Source organism: Embiotoca jacksoni, unplaced genomic scaffold, assembly GCF_022577435.1.
Source record: "Embiotoca jacksoni isolate LCO1_2020_lvr unplaced genomic scaffold, fEmbJac1.0.p SCAF_34, whole genome shotgun sequence".
Classification (NCBI taxonomy): Eukaryota; Metazoa; Chordata; class Actinopteri; family Embiotocidae; genus Embiotoca; species Embiotoca jacksoni.
The window spans coordinates 2,814,368-2,839,358 of record NW_027185386.1 but is presented as its reverse complement, the minus strand read 5'-3'; the positions used below and the strand labels follow the sequence as shown (position 1 = coordinate 2,839,358).

The 24,991-nt window shown below is 46.1% G+C and overlaps 2 protein-coding genes across 4 annotated transcripts in view; one reads left to right on the top strand and one right to left on the bottom strand.

Annotated features, from left to right (window-relative positions):
- Positions 1-15,263, bottom strand: part of cacng2a (calcium channel, voltage-dependent, gamma subunit 2a) — a 46,217-nt gene extending 30,954 nt beyond the window's left edge. Inside the window, exons 1-2 of the mRNA XM_069165434.1 lie at positions 13,881-15,263; positions 13,401-13,762 (exon numbers count right to left, since the gene is read on the bottom strand). Coding sequence (XP_069021535.1) covers positions 13,401-13,626 — 226 coding nt within the window. The 5' untranslated portion in view covers positions 13,627-13,762; positions 13,881-15,263. The remainder of the gene's footprint in view (positions 1-13,400; positions 13,763-13,880) is intronic.
- An 86-nt stretch (positions 15,264-15,349) lies between these two features.
- On the top strand, positions 15,350-24,253 carry LOC138207868 (uncharacterized). 3 transcript variants are annotated; one of them, XM_069165433.1, is made up of 7 exons: positions 15,350-15,495; positions 16,002-19,891; positions 20,357-20,439; positions 20,572-20,642; positions 21,961-22,533; positions 22,623-22,742; positions 22,959-24,253. In XM_069165433.1, exons 4-7 carry the CDS (start codon positions 20,629-20,631, stop codon positions 23,914-23,916), a joined length of 1,665 nt encoding a protein of 554 aa, XP_069021534.1. In that variant the 5' UTR covers positions 15,350-15,495; positions 16,002-19,891; positions 20,357-20,439; positions 20,572-20,628; the 3' UTR covers positions 23,917-24,253. The 3 variants fall into 3 exon arrangements, with proteins under 3 accessions (XP_069021534.1, XP_069021532.1, XP_069021531.1); XM_069165431.1 differs by having other exon boundaries at positions 16,002-16,172; positions 20,357-20,462; positions 22,959-24,252; XM_069165430.1 differs by having other exon boundaries at positions 20,357-20,462; positions 22,959-24,252.
- Positions 24,254-24,991: the final 738 nt, after the last annotated feature.

Sequence of the window (24,991 nt, the reverse complement as noted above, 5' to 3'; positions counted from 1 at the left end):
AAAAGGGGGCGTGAACCAAGAAATAAAACAACTAAAAACGGAGCGAAATTCCTCCCGATGACGAAACAAAACAACTGTTAGCCTTTTTTTTTTTATTTTGGGGGGGGGGGGGGTTCTTTCCATCACAGCGTAGAAACGTCACACTTTTACTGTTTTATTTATGTTGAAAAATCGACTGAGACGACACGACGACGTCCGGTTCGTCTGTCCGAACAAAATCTCTGAAGTTGGAGAGATCTTCCTGAAGAAACCTCGGACGTAATGAGGTCTGAAACTTACCCTCAAACATACGGAGCTCCGGCGGGCGTTTCTGCAGAAGGCCGAATCGATTGCATTCGGCGAGCGGCTCAGACATGTGATTTGCGGAGGGATGCTGTGTTTGTATTCGGTTTCATTCGGGCTTCGTCCGCGACATCGTGTGCCGGCTTTTTTGGCGGCCCGAGCTGCCTCCCCCCAGCCCCCCTCCCCTCCCCCTCCCCCCCACACACACCCTCTCTCCCCCCGTGAACACTGTGGGTAAATAAAAGATTCAATTTCACAACTTGTTCATCCTAAAGACCAGCGCAGCGTAGGCCTCCCCTCGCTGTGGTGATGTAATGGCATGACACACACACACGCACACACACACACACACACACGCACACACACACACACACACACACACACACACACGAGCAGCAGCGTCGCTCGCATCCACTCTGCTGTGAAGAAAGAACGAAAGAAAAAGAAGGAAGTCGTCGTAACATCTGCACGACATCTGCAGTCACATCCAGGTGAAAGTGTGTGTGTGTGTGTGTGTGTGTGTGTGTGTGTGTGTGTGTGTGTGTGTGTGTGTGTGCGTGTGCGTGTGACTTTTTTCTCACCCTGAGCCGCATGCTGCTACGATCATGAGAGACTCCCTGTCCTGGAAAGCGATCTGAGAGAGCAAAGGGAAGCCACGCTGCTCCTCATTAAAAATTCATCCTGTTCCTTTACCGCTCTCAGAGATACAGAGACATGAAGGTGAGCGCTCGCAAACACGCCTGCACGGACGCACACGCACACACACACACACGCGCACACACACACACACACACACACACACACACACACACACACACACACACACACACACACAGGCCAGAAGAGAGGGGGAGGAGAGCAGCAGCATGCTCGACTGGAAATTACATCATCCTCCTCAGTGGACTTAGCAACACCTTATCCTCGCCCACATCAGGATGTAGCTGTGATAACAGCAGCGACTTCGTTTGGACAAATTTCGCGTCGTCTTTTTATTTATTTATTTTTTTAATCAGCTGCATCGTCAGCACTTTTTTTTTTTTTTTTCTCATCTTAAGCACCCGGAGTCACAGTACGAGAAAAATATAGCGTCAGCCGTTCACCGGACAACCGAGGTTCACGTCACTTCCTGTGAGCGACGTGAACGAACGGCGTCCGAATCAGTGAAAGACTTCAGTCACCTAAAAAACAACAACAACAACAACAACAACAAAACCTTCACATCTCCCTTCGGCTCCTTTCTCGTTTTTTTTTTTCTTTTTTTTGGAACGAGGTGGTTCTCGGCAGTCGGATTTGACAGATAGAGTCTCATTACAACTGTTTGTTTTCCCAACAGCACCATTTGCTGTGACAGCGGGGTCTGCCAGCCTCCACGACGGTGGTAAATACTCGCTCTGGAAGCGCGGTAAACACGGCCATCTGAATCTGAGCAGCGTCGCACCGACAGGCAGCGCCGACGTCCTCCGTAGGCAGACGGACGAGCGAGGAGGCCAGTTGGACGCCTCCACGGGGAGGAGGGCGGGGGGTGTTGGTGGGAGGGCTTCGTTTCAACATGGCGGACGCTTATTTACATTTATTTGTTTCGAAAGGTTGTGACTTGAAATTAGATTTCCTCTTCTTTAAAGAAAATCAAACTATTTGTTGCAACAACAAAAAATGCTAAAACAAACAAACAAAGCTTGTTTACATTATGTAAGATGTTTCCAGGGACAAACCAAATTTTTTTAAATGAAATTTGTATTATTAAGAGCTGCGACGATAACGATCGGCTCATCGAAAGAAATTTACTCCGCAGCTATTTTGATTATCAATTCATCTTTAAAGGCATTTTTTTTTTCAAGCACATTTGATGAAATCCAAGTTCCAAGTTTCCACTGCTTTTTTTTGGGGGGGGGGAGGGGGGCTTTACAGAACGTTAGATTGAATAATTTCGTAGTCGAGACGCATCTTTAAGCTCTTTAAACAGAGCGATCGCAGTTTCCACCAGTTCTGAACGGTGGCGACGGGAAAAGCGGAGAAACCCGGAAATCCCTGTTTCGTACAACTTCCTCCGGCGGACTCCGCGATGCCCCACGATGCCTTGCGGCTCAGCTCCCTCCTCGTTTCTAATGAGAAGCCCCCCATCCCCGAGCGTTTCGTGCAGCCGTGTACTGACCCGGTCTTGTTTATGGATCCAACGATTAACCCTGTCCACCCTGGAGGTCACCGCACCAGGACGTGTTTGAATGACGTGTTTTCTGATCTCACTCTGTCCTGGCGATGAGGACAAGAAGAACTTTTTGGATTTCAATTTTCTCTTTCTCAGATTTCCAGCTGGAAACTTCAAAGAACTTCAACCAAAAGCTTAGAGGGGTTAATCGGTGAATTCATTGTAATTATTACGAAAAAAAAATTGTTGCTCGATTGGGAGCTAAATATTTTAGTCACAGGTTGGAAAAAGCCAAACACAACCTGTTACTATCTCTGTCCTAAAGAAAAAAAAAGAAATCAATGCCGCTGGCTCAGCTGTCGTTCTGAAATTACAACGCTGTCTGGTTTCTTTGCAATGTTGCACATAAAACAAATCAATCATATTGGATGTCAACTGCCAAAGATATCTGATATCTAAATACAACCAAACAGCCCTGTACGTACACCTCAGACACAGAACCACAACCTCCGGCGGACCGTCGGGACCCGTCTGTCCTCCTCTGTCCTCCACCCCACCACCACCCGCCGGCGCTGACCCGGTTTGTTTGTTTGTTTGTTGTGATCCCGTTTAGAACGTTTACAGCAGCTGAGGTTCAGATGAAAATGTCATATTTTGACAAATCAACCAAACCCTGAGGAGACCTGCACAACATTTACAATAATCTCAGTATTAAGTTAAATTTATTGTAAAAAAAAATAAAAAATAAATCACGTTAAAGTTTCAGTTCATGACTTTTCTGATCGCGCAGACTGTTTTGGTTTTATATGTCGAGGCTTTGACTCGCCATCTAAATTAATCAATTTCAGTATGACAGTGTTCCCATTAAAATGTCCAGTAGCTCAGGATAATATCTCCAGATGTCCAGCACAAAGTCCAAAGACTTTAAAATGTATAAGACAGAAGACAGAAAAATCCCGGAAAATATTCACATTTATTCAAATTTAGTGATGGAAACGGATTTTTTTTGTTGTTGTTGCATTTTGGCTTAAAAATGTAACAGTAACACTAACAATAAGCGCCTGTGCAGCTAATGCATGTAATACTCTAACAATGGATTAGTACCCTCTTAAAAACTATCCCTTTAACATTTGCTTCCTCCGTTTGAATCGTGAGCTTTTGTGCTTTTTAAACAATGTATAACAAACCGAATATAAACCGTTCAGCATTTAACGAGAATAAACGGACCAAATAAAACTGAATGTTATCGTTCTTCACAAAGGCGTTACTGCGGGAATATTGTGCAGAATTGCCTCAGATTGAAAAAGGTAGAAAGAAGTCCCCAATCAACACCGCACCAGAAGTCGGTCTGTTTTTGGCTGAACTGACCCTTTAAACACTCTGAGAGCATGAATCAGGGCAAAAGTAGAGTCCTTCCAGATCCTCATGCTGTAAATCCATTACACAGTCATTAATGTTATTATCTGCGTTATTACATTAGTATCAATACCAGCGGTGACGACACCGAGCAGACCCGGACTCCTCGTACCCCCCCCCCGACTCCCAGATGATGCAGTGTGTTCGGGCCGCCTTCTGACACAAAGCAAATACGCCGTACTCCATTGCAAATGAACTGCGCCACGGACACCACCGATTAATCAAAAGGCAGATTGCCGTTGCTCTCTCAGTGCTCATTGCAGGAAGAACAAAAACAACAACAACAACAACAAAAAAGAAAGAAAGAGCGAATTGCACCTCCTTAAAATGAATGGATTGTATCTGCGGTTAATTATCATTTACAACGGAGGGGGGGGTCTCTTTGGGACGTTTCCACGAGCTCAAGGATTCGGCCGGCGAGGTGGAACGGAGAGGAGCCGTGGAGCGGCCGAGCCGCAGATTGGCCGGCTGGTAATTAAACTTTCATTGTAAAAGGATCAATTCCATGTAATCAGAGTGCAATCTCAGTGAAAACCGAGTTGTTATTCGAGCCACTTTAACATGGAAACTTTACGTTTTCAAGAGGACAACATGCGTTTGATGAACAGTTGCCGAGAGCCAATTACGAGACGAGGGGTCGCGGGGGTCGCGGAGTCTCGATCGACATCTCGGCACCTGAGTTCAACGGGGTTTTTTTGTGACCGCTGGTACGTGAACATTCGTGATTTCACCGCGGACCTGAAACGTCAGATTTTGTTGTCAAACTCCGGAAGTCGTCAACGGAGACCTTCGAAACGCTTCAACGGCGAGCCAGGCGAGGTGTTTCTGAGTGACATTCAATATTTTAAGAAGGGGCGGAGCTTCAGGAGACACCAGGTGGGTTTTTCTTTGACGTTGGCAGGGTTGTGCAACCGTGAATTCGTCCCCCGCGGTCGGACCGTCAACGCCGAGTTCTACCGGGACGTTTCCCGAGGCGTCTGAGGAAAACCACCTGAACTGTGGCGCCATGGCAACAGGGTTCTCCAACACTCAAAGTTCAAGCTTAGAGGTCGCCATTTTGACACGATTGGTGGAGAACAGAACGTATGTTTAGCGGATGGAGGGGGCCAGATTTATATATGACATAGTTTTTGGTTGCTATAGGAACGGCCTCTGAACTTTTACTTCTGACTCTTAGCCAGTTAAGTCTTTCCAGGTAATGAATCTTTTACTAAACTGTTTTCATCTGTCATACGAAACAGGCAGCAGATGTGGAGTGTTTGACATTAAAACTGAAGCTTTTTTTTTTTTCCTCCTGCCTGTATTCGAACTGCCCTCCGTCACCCGTCTGCGAATCCCGTTTCAAATAGAAATATGTCGTGTTGGCAGCCGGCGGCCCCCCGCCTGCCATGCTCGGATGAGTTGTGGTGCCACACTGGATGCTTACACAAAGATTGGCCCTGGGTATGTTTCGTATTGATTTGTTCTCTGGTCATGTCGGATAAAGATAGACCCCACCCAACAGGACCGACTGCAGCTAAAAATAACACATGTAAATCAAGGCTGGAGCCGCACACACACACACACACAAACATGCAGTCCCACTGGCTGTGATGATGATGATGATGATGATGATGATGATGATGACGAGGTGTCGGGGGGTCAGAGCGGGTAATTATTATGTAGTAACTGCGGTGCTGCTCCTCTTTGACGCACGTCCCATCGTTAATGCTTTGTGTTTCATTTTTATGTTTTCTAATTTATTGCCGAGGCTCTTAGTCTCTGGTCCGCATGCAGGGAGGGGAGGGGAGGGGGGTGGAGTGGGGGAGGTGGGGAGGTGGCGGGGGTGGGGGGGGTTGAACCTCTCCAATGCAAAGCGGGGTGACAGCATTTATGGGAGAGTGCCACCGAAGTTTACAGCCCCCTCTCCCATCGATCAAAGCCATCGGAGGCATTAATCATACACTAAACCAATTACAGTGCCATCAGACTCCTCCGCTGTCCATCTAATCTCGGAGACTCCGTCAGGACGGCCAAACGCTGCTTCACAAAGCTACCGAGACTATTAATGTACCGTGGGGGGGGGGGGGCATAATGATGTCTGCTGTGTACTTGAAACCCCGTTGTTCTCTGAAGTTTGACATAATTCAAGATTCCTGATCGAAACGTCTACATTTAGGTGTTTTACGTCTTCAATCCAAACGCGTCGTCAAATTATGGGACTAACTGGTAATGTAATATCAGCATGATGCTTTTTTTCTTTTTCTTTTAGAAGTTATTTAAGTTGAGTGATGTGTTTAAAATTCATAAACTTCATTCTCTATTCAATCATTTCACCTCATTTCAAGAGCAGAATTTGTTTTGCCCCCTTAACTCCTTCATAGGAAGCAGTAAGCCAAACTAAACAACCCTGGGCTCTATAGACAAGAGGCACTCGAATTTTGAAATATAATAAATCTTCTTGTCCTCATCACCAGGCAAACTCCTGCAAAGACTGACATTTTTCCTTTCCGGCCAAATCAATACTGTAAATTACAGATTAATCAACAGCCTTGTCACAAATGTGACACAAATGTTATTGGAACTGTTTTTAACATTTTTAAATGCAAATTTGATGCAGCAAATATGAAGCACAACAAATGCTACATCCATTTTTATCAAAGTAGCTCCATAAACCGCCTCCTCTTTGAATGTGCCACAGGTTGTGGTCTGATAACAAACCGAACAAGGTCCCAGCACAGGAACCTCCAGAGTGGGAGGAGTCAAGAGTCAAACATGACATGATGTTGACTTTTGACCATCAAAATTTAATCAGTTCATCTTTGAGTCCAATTGAATGGTTGTGCCAAATATAAAGAAATCCCCTCAAGGCATTCCTGAGAAAACGTGTCCATGAGAATGGGATAGATAAAATGGATGTGGCCACTGTGACCTTAACCTTTGACCTTTGATCCTCAAAATCTCGTGAGTTCCTCCTCAGGACTGAGTGAACGTTTGTGCTAAATTTGAAGAATTCCCCTCCCGTTGTTTTTGAGATATTGCGTTCACAAGAACGGGACAGACAACCCGAAAACATAATGCCTTCAGCCACATCTGCCACCAGAAAAAAAAACTTAGGTACGAGAAGTCATACGGAAGATATTTGAAACGATAAAGAAACATGAGGCAAACACAACACAAGTAATATAACTGTAACATGACGTACTGTGTTCGTCTAATGATATGAAACCGTCCCATAACGGTCCCGGGGCTTCTCTCAAATGTAGTCAATGAACTCTACGCTGATGTCCTGAGTACGTCCTGAACTGTTCTCACGGCCTGAGCTTCGTCCGGTAAATGCCCGCTCTGTAATTCGGCCCTTAGTGGGCAATAAGGGAGGGCAAGGTGGAGACCAATAAAACGGTCCCGTTCGGCGTCTCAGCGGAGCTCCAACGAGAGGCGGGCGAGGGCAAAATGAACGCCATCCATCGCCCCCGGCGGCGGGGCGGAGTGACAGTGCAGTGCAGTAGAGCTTAGTCACTTTATACAGGCTATTATCAGATGGGGGGAGGGCGAAGGGAGGGAGGGGGGGGGGGGGGGAGGGGGGGGCTCCGTTTCTAGTCCAACAAGTGGCCCCGAGTTCACTTCCCAGCCACGGCGCGCCCTCAACTTGCGACTGTAATCCAGCTGCAGCTGCGTGTACAGTGGATCGGTGTCATAATACGGCGTAATGCCACTTCAGGGCCGGGACACGAGCCCGGGTGGGCGCGCTCCAGCTGGGTAATCCTTATCTGATTGGACTATGAGACTAATCCTGCTCTTCTCTCGCCGCTCCGCTCCGCTATCTTGCTTTTCATCTCCTCCTGCCTCGCTGGCGTACACATACACACACACACACACACACACACACATACGTACACACACACACAACCCACTCCCACGTGTGTTTTCAGACGCATTGAATGCGCGCTACATTCATACTCCCACGTGCTTATGCATAAAATCATGAGGCAGGATGTGTGAACTGTGTGATCTGCGTTGATGGACGCAAAGTGTGGGAGGCCGTCGGGAAGTCGTAGCCATTTTAGTTGAAAATTAAACAAAAAAAAAATAAGGATACTTCCTTTTTCTAAATAATCTCATTGGTTGAAGTAAAAGAAGGCAGGAAAACCTGCTTTAAAGGAGAGACGAGCCAACACGCGTCTTCTTGACATCGAAAAGGCAAAAGTTCTTCATCTGTTGTTCTGAATCACAAAAATATATAGAGCTGACCGTCTTCTCAAAACCAAAAAACGACAGACGAAAGAAGCTCCAGAGTTGATGAAAAGACAGATACATCCACCAAAAATGAAAAAAAAACTCCAAAGAGCAGCGGCACATTACTGCAGCAGATAGTGGTGCATGTTGGAGGCTACTTGACCTTGCTTTTTTTAAAAATATTTCTTTCATTTGTTTATATTTTTGACATAAAAGCGCTCTCAAACAAATGGCTAAAAGTGCAATACCACTGAGGGCCACAAGGGGCTGGCTAAAAAAACAAAACAACATCTGGCTCCAATTGACTCCCATTCAAAAGGCATCAACTTCGCTCCTGAAGTCAACCGTTCAAAACTGACTTGGGTTTCCAACCAAATACCGAATATTTTCAGGACGTCATTCAGACCAAACCATTTGAAGATGCTTCCTCGCCATATTCAGAAAGTTGTCAACCCAATGACTACGTGAGGAAAGAAACAGCAGAACAATTGACCTCGGAAATAATTTGTTTACCTGCAGCAGGAAGAAGTCACCGGAAAGCGACATGGAGGAAATTCGTTTTTGTATTATTTCGGCACAGAGAGAACAAAGAGCCTCAAAGGAAAACGTTGCCTCGTAAAACAATTAATAAAAAAAAAACGTGAGACTCCTCGGTGGGTTTTTCCTCTTTACGGAGTCCAACGTTTTCTCTGCAACACCTCCTCCGGTTAGCCGGCGTGGAGCCTGAGGGCGGCGCTGTAATGAAGACGAATGCCTCAGATTAGCAGCAGGCGCGGCGCTGGTGCACCTGGCGGGGGAGGAGGTGGAGGAGGTGGGGGCGCTTTCACAAACGTCCCAGATAGGACGGAGGAGCGGCGGCCTCTCGGGGACGATTCATCAGCGACGCTACCTCACCAGCTGAATCTCTCTCGGCAGCCACATCTCTGTTTGTGGAAGCTCAGTCGCTGAACTTTTTAAATGCTGCTTCCACACTTCAAGGCCAAGCAGCGGAGGGGCCAATAAAGATGCTGATTTGACACTCAGAGCCGCCACCTGGATAAAATCAACCGGAATAACATGGTGTCAAACCGTTCGCCGCGCTTTAATTAAAGCCGCCGTCTTCACCTGAGCTCGGCTGTGAATAAAAACTGAAACGAGGATCAAAAACCTGGACTACGACGAAAATCGAAATGTCTGCAGGGAAAAGCTCAGGTAATTTTCAGGTAAGTAATCAAGAGCAATGAGTCATTATCAGCCAGATGTCCAACCACATCATAGGAAATTTTAACTGAAGCCATCTTGTGTTTTTTTTGGAGCCAGAAGCGACCATATTTGGACAAGATGGGGAGGAGCTAGAGTTGCTCTGACTGAGAACCCGAGGCCTGCCAATCAAACCGGACACGCCCCCAAACATGGCTCTGCCTGAGGCCTAATATCTAATCAATGCTGCGATTATTTCCAGAAGGAGTTTAGCTCATGATTGGATTTCACGAGAGAAGTTGATGCTTTTTCAATGGGAGTCTATCAGAGCCACAGCTTTTTAGGAGCCAGCCCCTAGTGGCTATCAGTGGTATTACACTTTAAGGACAAAACAAAGTCGATTCTCGAATTTTCTATCAAATTGACTGACGCACGGAAAATGAAATATGATAAACCAGGTGACAGGTGGGTGAAGAAAATCAGCGGAGGAGAGGAGATAAACTGCATTTTTACGAAATAACATTACACTCATGTGGTTTTATAATGTGAGAAAACACACGATCGCTGTGAGATGGCTGCGTTCCTCTTGACAGGCAGCGAGCGGAGAAGAGGGCGAGGTGTTCAAGCACCCAGTGTGGGTATTCCCATTTTGCCTTTTTTTTTTTTTTCTCACAGTCTCTACTTTCTCCGCTGTAGCTGAGTTATACAAACACACAAAAAAAAACATCGCCCACCCGCGTCCAACTCCGCGAGCAGGATGTGTGGGCCCCCGAACACACACGAGTCTGCGACGAGGACGAAGCGGCCGTGTGCAAGTTGCTGTGCAAGTCGGGGAGGGAGGGGGGTGTGTGTGTGTGTGGGGGGGGGGGGGGGGGGGGGTGAACACTAGTCATCCTGGCACTTTGAATTAATCGAGCCGAGCTGCAAACCGAAGCCTAATTAACATCTGAAATGTTAAACTTGATATCACTCCTCCTGACTCTCCTCTCTCTCCCACAGCTGCATCCGCTTCTTGTACTTTTCCCCAATTTTTTTTTTTCCAATTTCCCCTCCGATTTCTTTTTTTTTTGTGGAGGAGGGGGGGGGGGGGGGGTAAAATGTTCAAACTACCTATAATTAAATGTACTCGCTTTTCAAGACCCAATTTCCGGAACAGGAAGTCATTTCAATTAGAATTTAAATGAATGTGACCCCCGGTAAGTAAGTAAATGCGGTGGCCCCAAATCCCCCCCCTCCTCCCCTCGCCTCCTCCGGGCCGAGGGATCATTCATGAATCACAAATGACAAATCTGGGTTTTTATTTCCTGCCGTTTTGATCCGGGATTCAAAGGGAGAGGTACAACAGCAACGCACACGCACACGCACACGCACACGCACACGCATGTGTGTTTCCAGAGTGTGATGTTTTTGATGTCATCTTGACTCTGTGCTTGTTTTATTTGCCGATTAAATAATGGCCCGGCCGCGATAAAGGCCAGTCACCGTCACAATTACGCTCCAGCGTGCACTCATGCAATCGCTGTATTTCTCTGATCCGTCGTGGGAAGGTTCACCGAACTCTTCACGTCTGGAGTCGACCCGGTTCAAACCTCGCCAACTTCCTGAGCAGCTTCACCGGGAAAGTAAAGTTTGCCAAAATTACTATTTGATGGGATTCTTGAATTTCTGCATAGATCCTTCCTTTTTTCTTTTTTTTTTTCCTGCCTGGTAGAAACACACATCTGACACAATGGTAAATGGACGGCATTGAGGCTATTTAAATATTCAAAGCTCTTTACAAGCAACTTCCCATTCACACACACACACAAGTCTCCATGTAGGAAACTACAGTGGTTTAAAGTACATTTACTAAAAAGTTGTGCAAACTATTGTCCACAGGGAAAAATAAGTGGTTTCCAACATTGCCTGAAAGTACGACTGGACCAACAAGTCCTGCTATCGACCACCTGTAATCGAATTCAACCAATGAAGGAAATACACCTGAAACTGTTAAACACGGTTGAAAAACAGAAACTAACCCTTTTCAGACGAGATAATGCAAAAGTAAAGGTAAGAAAAAGATAGTTTGGGTTTGGTTAGGTTCGGGGAAACAACACGGTTCACCTAAGAATAAGTACTTTGCTAAGATTAAAGAAACTTCATCGCCATGGTGACAATATTAAGCATGTGGTCAAGGTTACGCAACAGTTGGAGTTGGAAGAAACAACGCTGACGATCAATTTGAAACCGGAAACGATCACGCCGGCGTCCTCCCTGCGTGGACTTTGTGGCTCTACAACTATGTTCCTTTTCATAATTACTACAAACACTAGAGGGCGCTTAGCAATAAAAGTGATAAAGTAATTCCTTATGGGAGGACAGTCTCTACTGGACAGATATCAACAAGGAAACATATCGAAAAGCATTGAGTGTCCTCACAACAAAATGTGACACCTCCAGCAGCTGATTTTTTTTGAAACATCGTCCCATTTTAAGTTGATATGGAATTCTACTTTACTGGAAATGACCGTAACATTTGAACACATCACCGACCAACATATCTACCGGCTTTAATTCATTTCCCTGGCTAATAACAATAAACACAGTTCTATCTAACAGCAGCACGGTGGTACTGAATGAAAAATTAACCCTTTCGGGACGTCTTAATTTGAAAATCCTTCACGTGGTTGGTCCCGCCCACTTCCTCTATGTAGCCAAAGTGGCAACCTTCGAAGGTGAAAAGTTTCCATTGTTTCATACTCAAATTTGTGGACTGCTTTGAGAGTTCGTATGTAAGTACTCCACCTGGAACACAGCATTCATCTCTGACTTTGTACGTTCAGTTTTGGTTGTTTTTTTTAGTTTATTTCCTGAAAACGTCCGTCGAACACGAAGCCTTGAGAGCAGCGAGTCGGCCAAAACCGGTGAAACAACGAGCTGCGACTCGTGACACGAAGCCAGGAAGCCGAGCCGCAGATTCACCGCTTTTCCACGTCGTCATTTCGTCACAGTTCCCGCGAAAAATATCGATTACAGCCGCTTTAAGTTTCCTCCTTGAAGCCGGTTATTAATCCCCGAGCGGCGCGCGGCTGCTCGTCGCAGGCGAAGCGGAGGAAGCGTGACGTCGAGCGCCGCGGCCTTTCAGGATCTCGCAGGCTGAGAAGACGAGCAGATTTGTAACGCTCGGTGCCCTTGCGAGGTTACGGCGCCTCGCTTCCCGAGTCGGCGGCCGGCGCCGACCGACGGGGCGACGCTCCGGACGCTCGTCTGGGAAAGAATACGAAAAAAAAAACCTACGCGAGGCTGTTTGACGTCTCAGAAAGCAGACAGGTCAAAGGTCATGTGACTTCAGGGCTGCCGTGGCTGCACACCGTCAGAACCACTGGCACTCTGTAAAGGTACAGACTCCCCCCCCCCACCCCCCCACCCTCTAACTGCAGGCGCTGAACATTATTTAAACTCTTCAGATGGGATTTATGTGCAAAATTGAGGCATTTATGATCCTCATCTAACTTAATTTTTTTTTGAGGGGGGGGGGGGGCTTGAAGTGAAGCACGTGTCTCTCTGCTGCAACACCGACACGAGCTGCCCGTGTCATTTCAGCCCAAAACGTTATTTTTATTTGTCAGATTATTTCACCGAAGGCAACTTTACAAAAAAAAAGTAAAGATTAGAGAACAAAAAACATAATAATGATGTTTCTCCCCTTCGATTGGCCGAATAATCACGTGACCCCCTCAGATTTATGTCAGATACTTCCTTCACTTTGCCGACAGCGTCTAAAAACTAACATGAACCTTTTGACTCTTCGCTGCTCATCTTTCACGAGCTGCACGTCTCATTTCAACGTAAAAGTGATGTTGTATTCGTCAGATCGCTTCACCGGAGGCGCAAAAGAAGGAGAAGCGACACGAGAAAAGCTCAAATTAGAGAAAGAAACCTGCGGTGGAACATTCGCTCCAACAACTTTCCCCTCAGATTTGTCTCACGTCATCGAGAGGATCCCGAAACCAGCAGCGAGGCGGACAGACAGAAAGATAAGATGTCTTTTAAATACAAAATAAACTTCAACTTTGCAGTTGCACAGAAAGACAAAGTGCAGGAGAGTTCGACATCCTCCAAAAAAAACAAAAAAAACCAAATGAAAAGCGTGTGGTGAAAGTTTGCAGACTTTGGCTCTTACCTTCCAAGCAGCACGTCCTCCACAGGCCCGAGTGGGTCATCACCTCCTCGTTCTTCTTGCTGGTCTCGTTCTCGCTCATGGACTTGGGCCTGCAGACGCCGCGGGAGTACAGCCAGTAGTCCGTGCCGACCGCGATGGTCATGAGGCTGAAGGCCGCGAAGGCTCCCACCGTGGTCAGCAGCATCTGGACTCCGCGGTCGAACAGACCCATGTTTCCGCATTCCATGAAAGGGGGACCCCCTTTCCTCTTGATGTACAGGAAGTAAATATTTGAAAATTTGCGGGACCAAACCAAACCGAAAAAGCGGGACACACTCGAGCGGAAGGAGAGGGAAGAAGGAGGCGGAGGATGCGGTAGGAGCCTTATGGTTGCGTTTGGGTGAGGACCAAAACAAGAGAAAAACTGAGATTATTTTTTTTTGGAGGGAGGGGGGGGGGGCGAGAGAGGAAGACGTCTCTTCCTCTCTTGTTTGTTCTTACTTTTAATAACCCCTCTTTGAAAAAAGAAGATGTTTGTGCAGCGGATGAGAGCACCTCAGCAGGCCTGCAACTGCAGATCGGAGCTCCACACTACAGCAGCAAGAAGAGAGAGAAAAAAAAGCTACAAATGTGAAGAATAACACTGAACTATCGGGGGTTTAAATATCGTCCTAAAGCCCGGAGAGAGGCTGAGCTCAGACTAGAAAAAATAAATAAAAATGGACACTAGTGAGGTTTCTTCTCTTAAAAAAAAAACAACAACAACCTGTTTGTTGAGTCGTAAAGGTTACAGCTGGATTTACATGAGCTCGAAGAGATGGAGTAATGGCAGGCTTACAGTACAACAGTTCAATACTTACAATGAGTTAGTCAAAGGCTATAACATTGCGTTTCACTAGTAAGAATTCAGATTTATATCCAAAGCTATTTCTAAAGATTATTTAGTATCTGTGTTATTTCTAGTGGGAGGTTTTGTTAGTCAAAGGGGAGGTGGGAGCAAGGAGGTAATAAACTCGGGAAGAAAACGAAGGATAGCAGGCAGATCTGTCATATTAGTGGCAACAGAAGAAAAAAAAAAAAAAAAAGAGTAAACAAATGGACCGATTCGAGTCCTGTCGAGAGGAAACGAGATGGCAATCCGCCTGCTTTGCTTTATAACAGCCTATTGTGAGGCTAAAAAGAAAAAAAAAATCTTCTCGGCGGAATGAGGAAACCAAGGCTCAACGACTAAATGAATTCATCAGCGGGCTTAAAAAGACCAACAAGAAACAGATAGAAACCGATAAAAAGCTAAATTTACCACAAAAAAAACACCAAAAAACGAAATCAACCGCTTTTGATTTTTCCTTTTTCCTAAAATTTTGATCCCCAGTTTCCATATGTAGCCCTATAGCTCTGGGGAGGTTTCCGCCGAAAATGGGGGTCTGCGGTCAGAGGAGGTTCGGTCGTCGACGATCCGGAGAGAGCGGGGAGCATCCGGCAAGGCAAGCCGACCATCACTCGACATAGAGCCGGCAGGAGGAGGACGAGGAGTCGGTGTGGGCGCCGCCGCAGCAGCAGCCGAGGACGCTCGTTCGGTGGATGAAGGAGGAGGAGGATGGTGGTGGTGGTGGTGGTGGTGGTGCTGATGCTGCTGCCGCCGCCGCCGCCGCCGCTTCCGCCGCTGATGCTGCTGCTTGAATATCCAAATTCACCGTGGCAGTATCACACCCAGGACGGTCCCGTTTGTCCAGCCCTTGCGCCATGTAATAAGGAAGAAAAAGAAATTGTGATGAAGGTTATTTTTTTTTTCTGTTGCAACGCTCCCTGTTTTTTTTTTTTGGTTTTTTTTGTTCCCCTCCTCCTCCTCTTCTTCTTCTTCTTCTTCTGCTGCTGCTCTCTGCCTCTCCGCGCGCGCTCTCCGGTTGCAGGTTTTGGAGAGAGAGAGAGAGAGAGAGAGAGAGAGAGAGAGAGAGAGAGAGAGAGAGAGAGGCTATTACACAATCAGGAGAGCAGGCTCGCGCAGATCCACAGACAGAGCTGGTGTTGTCACGATGTCAGTGTGAGCACGTTCACTCCAGCCTGTCCTCCTCCTGCGCGCGGAGTGGTGTCAAGAAGCTGCTCTTTAATTCTGCAGGTTAGTTGGTCTTCTGATTTCCTGGCGACGCTTTAAAGGCCCAGTGTGTGTGTGTGTGTGTGTGTGTGTGTGTGTGTGTGTGTGTGTGTGTGTGTGTGTGTGCGCGTGCGTGCGTGCGTGTGTGTGTGCGCGCGCGCCGCGCTGCAGCAATGGAGGCTCGTTGCTGGAAAGATATTAACGATTTTTTTTAATTCTGTTTGTGTGAGTGGTGGTGGTGGTGGTGGTGGTGGTGGTGTGTGTGTGTGTGTGGGGGGGTGGGGGGTGTTGCGATGGTGGACTCTTTCTCCTCCTCTTTCTTTCCTTCCTTATCTCTCTCTCTCTTCTTACTGACTTGCCTTCGTGCACTGAAACACAGGCTGCCTCACATTAATGCCTTATTATTATTATTATTATTATTATTATCATTATTTATATTATTGTCCGACCCAATTGTTGCTGCAGCCTCTCTCACGCGCTCTCCCCTCAAGTCTTCCGGCTCCACTGATCTCTCTCTCACATCTTTAAAGGTCCTGCTCTGATGAGTAAACGTGCTTCTCCATGAATGACAATTAGGAACGCGGAAGGAAGGAAGGAAGGAAGGAAGGATGGAAGGAAGGAAGGATGGAAGGAAGGAAGGATGGAAGGAAGGAAGGAAGGATGAAGCTGGACGGACTGCACGTGAAGCACCAGATTAAAGGGTTTGAATTTCTGACTTCAGCATCAAATTCATCATGTTTGTCTATTTATTTTTATTTTTAATGACGGACTCCGGTGTAATTAACGGGCAGTGTTAACACAGAGATGCCGTGTGTGTGTGTGTGTGTGTGTGTGTGTGTGTGTGTGTGTGTGTGTGTGTGAGATGCTGTGGTGTTGAAAGGACAGTTCCCTCCAGCTCTGCTCGGCCTCGGTGGAGTTTGTCGCCCCCTGCCGTTCAAACGTCTCAATCACCACGAAGACAAATCTACACTATCCAAAGACATTCGACCAATATGCCCTTTTAAAATTACTCTTTTTATTATTATTTTTTTTTTTTTAACTCTGGTTAAATCAAGGTACTAATACCTCACCTTAAAAATACTGTAGCGCAAGTAAAACCGAAAACTTAAGTAAATACAAACAATCAGGAAAATGTAAATAAAGTATTAAAAGTAAAGGAACATTTCACATCCTGAACAACTGTAACTAATTACTTCCCTTATTGATTATTCTCCTGATAATTTTCTGTATGGTTTTTTTTGTAAAAAGGGAGAAAAGGAAGTCAATGGAACAATCTGAGTAATTTATGGGAGAAAAAAAACAAACGACTGCGTTTATGTTAGTGCTCATAAACTACACAGTTTGGTTCAGTCTGATTTGATAAGTTTATCACGTTTTCATTCAAATTGTTCATCTGAAAAGTAACTTGTCACATTTTTAAAGTAAGTGTAGTGGAGTAAACGGTAAAATATTTCCTTTAGATGTAAAGGCAACAGAAAAACTTGAAGTTTATTTAATCACTTATTTCCCCTTAATCCTCCATCGACTACCAGGACATTTTAATTCGAGGTTTTTCTTAACAAATGTTCGGCTTATTTTTCGTGTTTCTCTTTTCCAACTTTAAGTCAAAGTGTGAATGTATGAGCAGGAAAATGTACTTAAAGTATAAAACAAAACAATACTCTGTATGGAAAAGTGTTGCATTCGTGCCTTCACGTGAGACACCGCACAGGAAAATGACGTTTCTCATATCTCGGTTCTGACGTAAGCTTCTGCCGTCGTCAGCGTTTTACAGCTGCGTCAGCGCGTCGTGAGCCCGGTCTTTGTTTTTGGGGTCGAGACCCTCGTGTTCAGCTCCCGATGATGATGAAGGGTGGAAAAACGTTGTTCGGCTGCTCGTGTAATCAGAGAGAGAGAGGAAGAGTTGGGGGAGGAAGAGGAGGCGTGCTGTGCAGGTTGGACGTCTCCTGGTGAAAACTGTCCTCATCGTGTTTCTCTCCGGCCCGCGGGGCCTCGTGTCAGATATCAGACGAGCTCCGGTCCGACGCGTTCGGACAGCCGGCTTTCTGCTGCTCTTAGTTCAGCATTTTCTGAGCTGCACGTTCAAGCATGTATGAGACTGACGTGTTTTTAAAAAAAAATATAAATAACAACAACAACAACAACAAAAAAGAAACATTTCCGTGCCTCCGTCAGGTTAAATGCACGTGTTGAGCTCAGGCAGTAAAATGAGCCGAATTCAGAGGTGGAAGTTCTCATGGGTCCTGGTCCTGACGTGGTCCTGGTCCCCGGTGCTGGTTCTGCGGCTGGGTCCTGGGTCCTGAGTCCTGGGGTGATCCTGGGTCCTGGGTCCAGGTCCAGGTCCAGGTCCCTCCAGGGTGTAAAGAGTTAAACCTGAGTAAACTTGTTATTTTCCACCGCGGCAGCGACATAATGAGACTCCGGTAAACTCTGAGAGCAGCAGAATCCAACGCTGCTCCCTGAAGAGAGACCTTGAGCTCCGACTAAACTCCTCTCTGACTCCCCGTCTCTGCCAGGATTTCAGACACCGTTCGGCTTCATTAAACAATTACCCCCTCCCACCCTCCTCAACTCCCCAGGTCCCAGGACCGGACCCCCCCCCCCCTCCCGCCCCCGCTACCGGTCCCACGTGGACTCTTTATGCCAATCTGACATGATCTCAGCAAGCTGTAAAATCCGGGGGCCTAATCGGGGGGCTTGTTAGAGCGCCCCTCGAGCTTTTGGCTCTGGGAGGGTTTCCAGTAAATTGTGCTCTGGAGTAAAAGAAGAAAAAAAAAAGGCTCCTTTTAAAGGTGGTCGCACTTTGATCGGTTGTCTCCATCCTCGGTAATTGAACCAGATTAGAGGGAATCTGTGGAGGCACCCGGGGGCCCGTCGGTCTCCAGGGTTACAAACATTTCTCCACCGGCAGGAAGGAGAGATTGACAGCTCAGCGACTAATTAGAGGGAGATGGAAATATCTATCAATATGAGGTACAAAAATAAAATAAAAACAGAAAGGCTCAAAGTACTCACATGGATATTCAGACGTGAAGTTCTCAATGGAAGCGACTAGACTGGCAAACAACACGATTATGTGCATCTCATTATAATATTTTTCTTTCACTGTTCACGATGTATAGAACTGATATTCATATTTTTAGGGAAACATTTCCTCGGTGACATTATCCACAACATCAGTCCAACGTGATTAATAAATATGTATATTTAGAAGTTACTCTGGACTTTTCAGTCCTGGTCCAGAGTCCCCCGGGTCCATGTCGAGGGGGCAGGGGGGGTCACCTGGCCTGAGGTCTGAGGTGTTGCATCTCTCAAAACTGCATGCGTGTTCATGCATCAGTAAAATAGACAGTACAGTACTCTCGTGCATGAAAAACATGTTTTGTTTTTTTAAAAAGGCAAAAACATTCCACTGTTTTTGCGAAATGTTTCTGCAAAGATGAAAACAACTACAAACAGTGTGTCACCGTTAACCGCTGGATCCGCTTCAAAGACATTAAAATGTTTTTCTGTTCAAATTTGTCCCAAAAAAAAGCAAAAATATCGAATTTTTTTTAATTTATTTTATACATAGAGTATAATAACGTGGAAACAGAAAGCAATTTCAGAGGAGAAAAACTGTAAAAATCCGGCTCAGCACCAAACGAGACACACACACACACACACACACACACACACACACACACACACACACACACACACACACACACACACAGTTAGAAGCTCTGGTGGAGCAGATGGGAGCTGGTGGAGACCAAACACGGAGCAAATATTCGACTTATATTCATATTCCCAAACAGAAAATGTTCCTCCGCATTAAAACAGCTTCAGGAGAACAACCCGACTTCTTCTGCCGCTGTTGCTCATGAATGGAACTTTTCCATCGGCGGGAGAAACAAAGCGGCTGTTTGTTGACGGGCGCTGTGATGATCAGCTGAGCGTCGTCATCGCTGCGAGAGCTACTGAACAGAGCTGCTCTGTGCAACTCGGCCCACGGCATCTTTTCTTTCTCGTCCACTGATTCACTCCCATGTTGCTCTTCCTCTCGTCTTTCCTGTAGCGACTTTGGATCAGTCCAATTTTTGTTTGTTTTGAATCCCTTTTTTAGTCATTTTAAGACTCATTTTGTTTGTTTGGTGACTCATTTTGTTTGTTTGGTGACTCATTTTATTTGTTTTGTGACTTATTTCGGTTCTTTTGTGTCTCTTTGTGCTCATTTTAAGTCTTACTTTGGTTGTTTTGAATCCCTTTGTGGTTATTTGGAAGCAGATTTTTGTGTTTTTTTGGTCTCTTTCCGGGATATTGTGCATCCCCTCCCCCTTTGACCCCTCGAGCCCTCGAGCCCCAGGTCCTGGTATGCCCGTTCAGTAATCCAGGACTGTCATCCTGACCCCGTGTTGGAAAGAATGAGGGAACAGAGGTCAGTTTTGTTTATGAATTCACACCTTACTTGCTTATTGTCTAGTTTTCCCTGTTTTGTCTGCTGCTGGTTTGAAACTGTAGATGAATCTCTTGGTGTCTCTGTGCAAAAGAACAATGTTGATAAACCGGAATAAACTCAAACATCCTGATTTGATTCAGGACACTGATGAAGGAGCAGCAGTGAAAAACAACATTCCTCTTAAATCTTTACAGTATTAATCAAATATTCTATTCATCTATAAATGTAGTTTTAATAGATTAAAAAATGGTTTTATGTTCTATTTCTTGAAGGAGGTCACTTCCTTCATCAGTTAAGAGATTTTTTTTGCCCGACAACAGCTGAACATTTAGGGGATGTGCACAGTGTGAAGACCCGCAGCTTCCTGGACTTTGTTGCACCAATAAACTGTCATCCTTTCAGAAAAAACAAAATTGAGCTGACGGTAAGGAATTCACTTTACAGAAGTGGGCGTGGCTCCGTCTGTTGACGTGGAGAAGGGAAACTGAAACTGACTTGGCGGATTTCTTAACCCGAGGGACGTTCAGGTATTTCAGCAGATTCAGTTCAGGTTGGTGATCTCTGACGCATCCCAGCCAGCTACTTTCCGCTCTTTTTAGGGCCCGAGCACCGATGGTGCGAAGCCCTGTTGTTTTTCTATTTCTATTTTGTTCGTGCAGGATAAAGGTGAGATCCCCCGATAAGAAGCGGAACAGCAGCACGCGCAGAGGAGGAAGATGTCCACGGCAAGGTAAGGTTTGAAGAGTGTGTGGATCTGCGCAGAAAAAGAGGAAAGAGAAAAACAAAACAGTGAGATGTTACAAGATACACGAGAAATCAAGTCAAGTAGAAATCCTCCATGACAAGTAAAAGTACAATAAAAGTGTAAATCGCACATTAGTCACACATGAAAAGCAGCTAATAACATTAAATATAATGTAATTCACACGTTAAAAGAGTACATGACGTCATTAGATTATTAAGAGCGCAGCATCAGTGTGTCGGCAGCATGTTGCAGGTTTGAACTACTTTATATCCAGTTTTATATCCAGGGACAGCAGATAAATGTGAGATGATTACTGGGAGAAATGAAAAACCTCCTGATCCACAGGTCTGTTTATTCATCTCATGACTCCTCACATTGATCTTTTTACACTTCGGCAGTCATATAATGTGTAAAATCGCTGAGTTAAGTAAGGGTTTAAAATATGTTCCGCAACACTGAAAATGATTGTTGAATTCAGTCTCTGTGACTCCGTTTGTGCTCTGGTGACATCTGCTGGTCGGATTCTGTAACAGCAACAAAGAAAAAACTCATTGGTGGTCATGCAGTTTGAAATATTTTTGAAAAGGTGTGTTGGTATAATAGCCAAGCTGCAGGAGGAGGACTTCAGATTTTGTATAATGTCTCCCAGACTACCATGGTTGATTGAATGAATTTGAATGGATATTATTTAGAGATGGGGATAACACATATCCTGTGGTTGGTGTGGAGGCACCCACTGCTTGTCTAATTTTCTGAATTTTGTCAGTAAAAAAGGAGGCAAATGCCCGAGTGGATTGGAGCTCAGCAGCTACTGACACTGGAGGGTTTGTTAGCCTGTCGACGGGAGCAAATAAGGCGCGTGTACTGTTATTGTTTTTGGTTATGATGTCAGAGAAGAAGGACAAAAAGTCCAGTTTGTGCCTAACAATAAAATCATTGATTAAAAATGTTTTTCCTGACAGAGATCTGACATTTTATAAAGCTAAGTTTAATGTGTTTAAAGCTTTATTTGCCCACTTTCTTTGGACAGGCTGTGGCTGGTGAGGAACTTTGACAATTTTGAGATTACTGAAACAGGGACCCGATGGTCTATGATTGTTACGACCATGCCACCGGCTGTTTAATATCACCGGTATGTTGGAAGAAGTGGCATGGGGTCGGTTTCAGTTCTGTTGTAAGCTCGAGTGGTGATGATCCCGTTTCTTGCTGTCTAGTAAGACAGTACTTTCATTGAGTTTCTGTGTTGCAGTTTTAATCAACTCCTTGATAGGTCATTTTGAAATGATGATGCTTCGTCTTCCAGAACAGAGCTGCGGGAGGCCTTGAGCCGTTACGCCAGCGACACCCTGACCGACATCCGCACAGCCGCAGGCTTCTGCGAGACGTTCCCTAAATGGATCCTCCGGAGGGAGAACGAGTTAGAGATGATGGTGGACATCAAGACCCGGGCCGACAACATCAGCCAGGCGGAGAACAAGGGGAAGGCCTTCATGGAGTACCTGAAGAGCAAAGTGATGCCGGGGACCGTGGCCAGACAGCAGGCAGAGCTGGAGAAGGAGCTGGCCAGTGTGTTGGAGGAGACGCTGGGAGGCCTGGAGAGCCTCGACCTCTTCCTGGAGGCGGTGGAGAAGCTGGCCGTGACCTCGCTGCACGTGTTCACGGAGAACCAGGTGCTCCGCCTGCCCAAAAAGTTCGACCTTGAGCAGGTGGAGGTCCCGATCGCGGCCGCCCAACTCGTCTGCCCTCTGCTGCTGGAGTTCAAAAGAGACGACCGCGTCTTCTTCCTCCCCAGACTGCAGAATGCGGAGGTGCTAGCGTACCAGCTGGACAGATACGTACGGGCCGTCCAGACCGTCTGCGAGAAGATGGAGAAAAGGTAAACCGCCAATTAATAGATATTGACACGCATTTCCCACCTTAAACAACATCTACTGCAGAGAATAAGTTGGACTGTGTCTTCCACAGCTGCTTCAGCGACGTCTGCCCGAAGACGAGCGAGGAGACGGGCGTGGAGCTCGACGTGGATTGGACTGACGACGACGTACGAAGGATGCTCGATCACATTAATCAGCTTCATGAAATCAGGTACCTTTTTACGCTGAAATATCACGTCGGCGTGCTTCCGTGACTTCCTCAAAGGACTGCGTGAGTCATACTGCAAAACATCTTTTCCTTCCGTGGCTTCTAGACACCCTCCACGTTGCCGACTTCTCATTTTGTAATCACAACTTCCATTTTGAACGCAGCATTGTAGTCAAACAAAACAACATCTTAAAAACATTTTTTTCCCTGTTTTCTCAGGAGCAACCAGGACTTCCGGATGGTGTTCTTGTTCCAGGAAGTGTCCTGCTCTCGCTTCGTCAGCGAGTTCAACGAGCGACAGCCCAGGATGCTGCAGTTTCTGAACGCGCTGGAGGAAAATGCCGTTCAGCTTGACAGGATGAACAAGGGGTCGAAGATCTCCAGCGTGACCGGCAGCTCGGTGGGAGCGGTCGGAGGCGTGCTCTCCATCGTCGGCTTGGCGTTGATGCCCTTGACGGCGGGAGTGTCCGGCATCCTGTTGATGACTGGAATCGGGATGGGAGTCACCAGTGGGGTCAACGGCATCGTCACCGCCGCCACGGAGGTCGGAGTCAACTTCCATCAGAAAAAGAAAGCCGGTGAATCCTTCCAGAGCTTCATGGAGGACGTGCAGAGCCTCCAGGTCGAGCTGGAGAAGGTGACCAGCCAACCAGCCTCCAGAATGGAGCCCAGTGAGATGGAGGCGGCTCTGGGAGTCGGCAATGTGCTTTACAGAGCAGGTTGTGTTGTGAAGAGCATTGATGTGTTGGTTGATCTTGCCTCTGTTGGTAAAGGGGTGGCACAGGAGGGAAAAGCATTGAGCAACGTTCCCCGAGTGGCCTCGGAAATCCCAGATGTCGGTCAGGCCGCGGCCAAAGGCGCCCTCATCAGCTCCAAGGCAGCCAGAGCCGGTTTCATCGCGCTCAACGCCCTCTTCCTCGGCATGGACATCTTCTTCATCTGCAAGGACAGCATCAGTCTGGCCTCAGGCAACCAGACCGAGTTTTCGCAGTTTATCAGGTGCAGAGCTGAGCTCTGGCGCTCCGAGATGGACTCGTGGCAGAAGATGTGCGAGTCTCTGCAGGAAGGCCTGCCGAGATCCGAGAAAAACAAAGCGCTCTTGGAGACGCCTTTTTATCCGGAAAATGGAGACTTAAGAAAAAATCTGAAAATAAAAACAGTAGCAGGTGGTGATTAAGAAAGATGTTTTTTCGTACATTTGCACACCAGATTCAGATTTCACTCAGCTGTAAGTCTAATTTGTCGTGAAGTCATTTATCAAACTCTACAAATCTGTAGCAATAAACTGTTCTTAAAATGTATTTTGACTGATTACGATCGTTTCACTGATTTTTCTATCAAACAAGCAAAAACTTTCATTCAGTCACTGAAAATGTTTTTAATTCACGGTTCACGGCACTTTTCAACCTGTTTTATCTTTTCTTTTTCTGAAATTTAAATAAAGTTTTGTGACCATAAAAAAAAAAAATCTGACTCCACCTGGTTTTTCAAATAATGAATCCCAAACACTGCGTAACATTTCAACCTTGCTGGCTGTATTTACTCAGCAGTTTCATATCCGACGTGCACAAACCAGAGTCCAGAGTCCGGCTGCTGCACCGGTGAGCTGCGACACGGCTCTTTTGTTCTTTTTCCACCCTCCTCTAGTTCATTTTCTTGGGAGGGCCGAGAGGACTACGCCCTGCGACCCTCCCCGCGGCTCTTCGCCACCCACCTCACCCCTGACCTCATCCCTCCGGGGCTCAAAGACAGGAGGGCAAAGGTCAGCGGCGACTGTATGGAAGCTCAATCGTGCCAGGAAAACAAAAGTTATGAATTCACACCTTACTTGCTTATTGTCTATTTTTCCCTGTTTTGCTGGTTTGAAACTGTCGATGAATCTCTTGGTGTCTCTGTGCAAAAGAACAATGTTAATAAACCGGAATAAACTCAAACATACTGGTTTGATTCAGGACACTGATGAAGGAAGAGCAGTGAAAAACAACATTCCTCTTAAATCTTTACAGTATCAATCAAATATTCTATTAATCTATAAATGCAGTTTTAATAGATAAAAAAATGGTTTTATGTTGTATTTCTTGAAAAAAATCTCCACTGATAAAGGAAGTGAGGGAGGTTTTTTGGCCCGACAACAGCTGAACATTAAGGGGATGTGCACAATGTGAAGGCCCGCAGCCTGCTGGATTTTGTCCAAAACTGAGCTGACCGTAAGGATTTCACTTTACAGTAAAAGGCGTGGCTCCATCTGTTGA

Excerpts from the sequence above, each read along its gene's own strand:
- LOC138207868 (XM_069165433.1), top strand. Across the intron at positions 22,534-22,622 it reads TGCGAGAAGATGGAGAAAAG|CTGCTTCAGCGACGTCTGCC; the intron begins GTAAACCGCCAA and ends TGTCTTCCACAG. Across the intron at positions 22,743-22,958 it reads AATCAGCTTCATGAAATCAG|GAGCAACCAGGACTTCCGGA; the intron begins GTACCTTTTTAC and ends CTGTTTTCTCAG.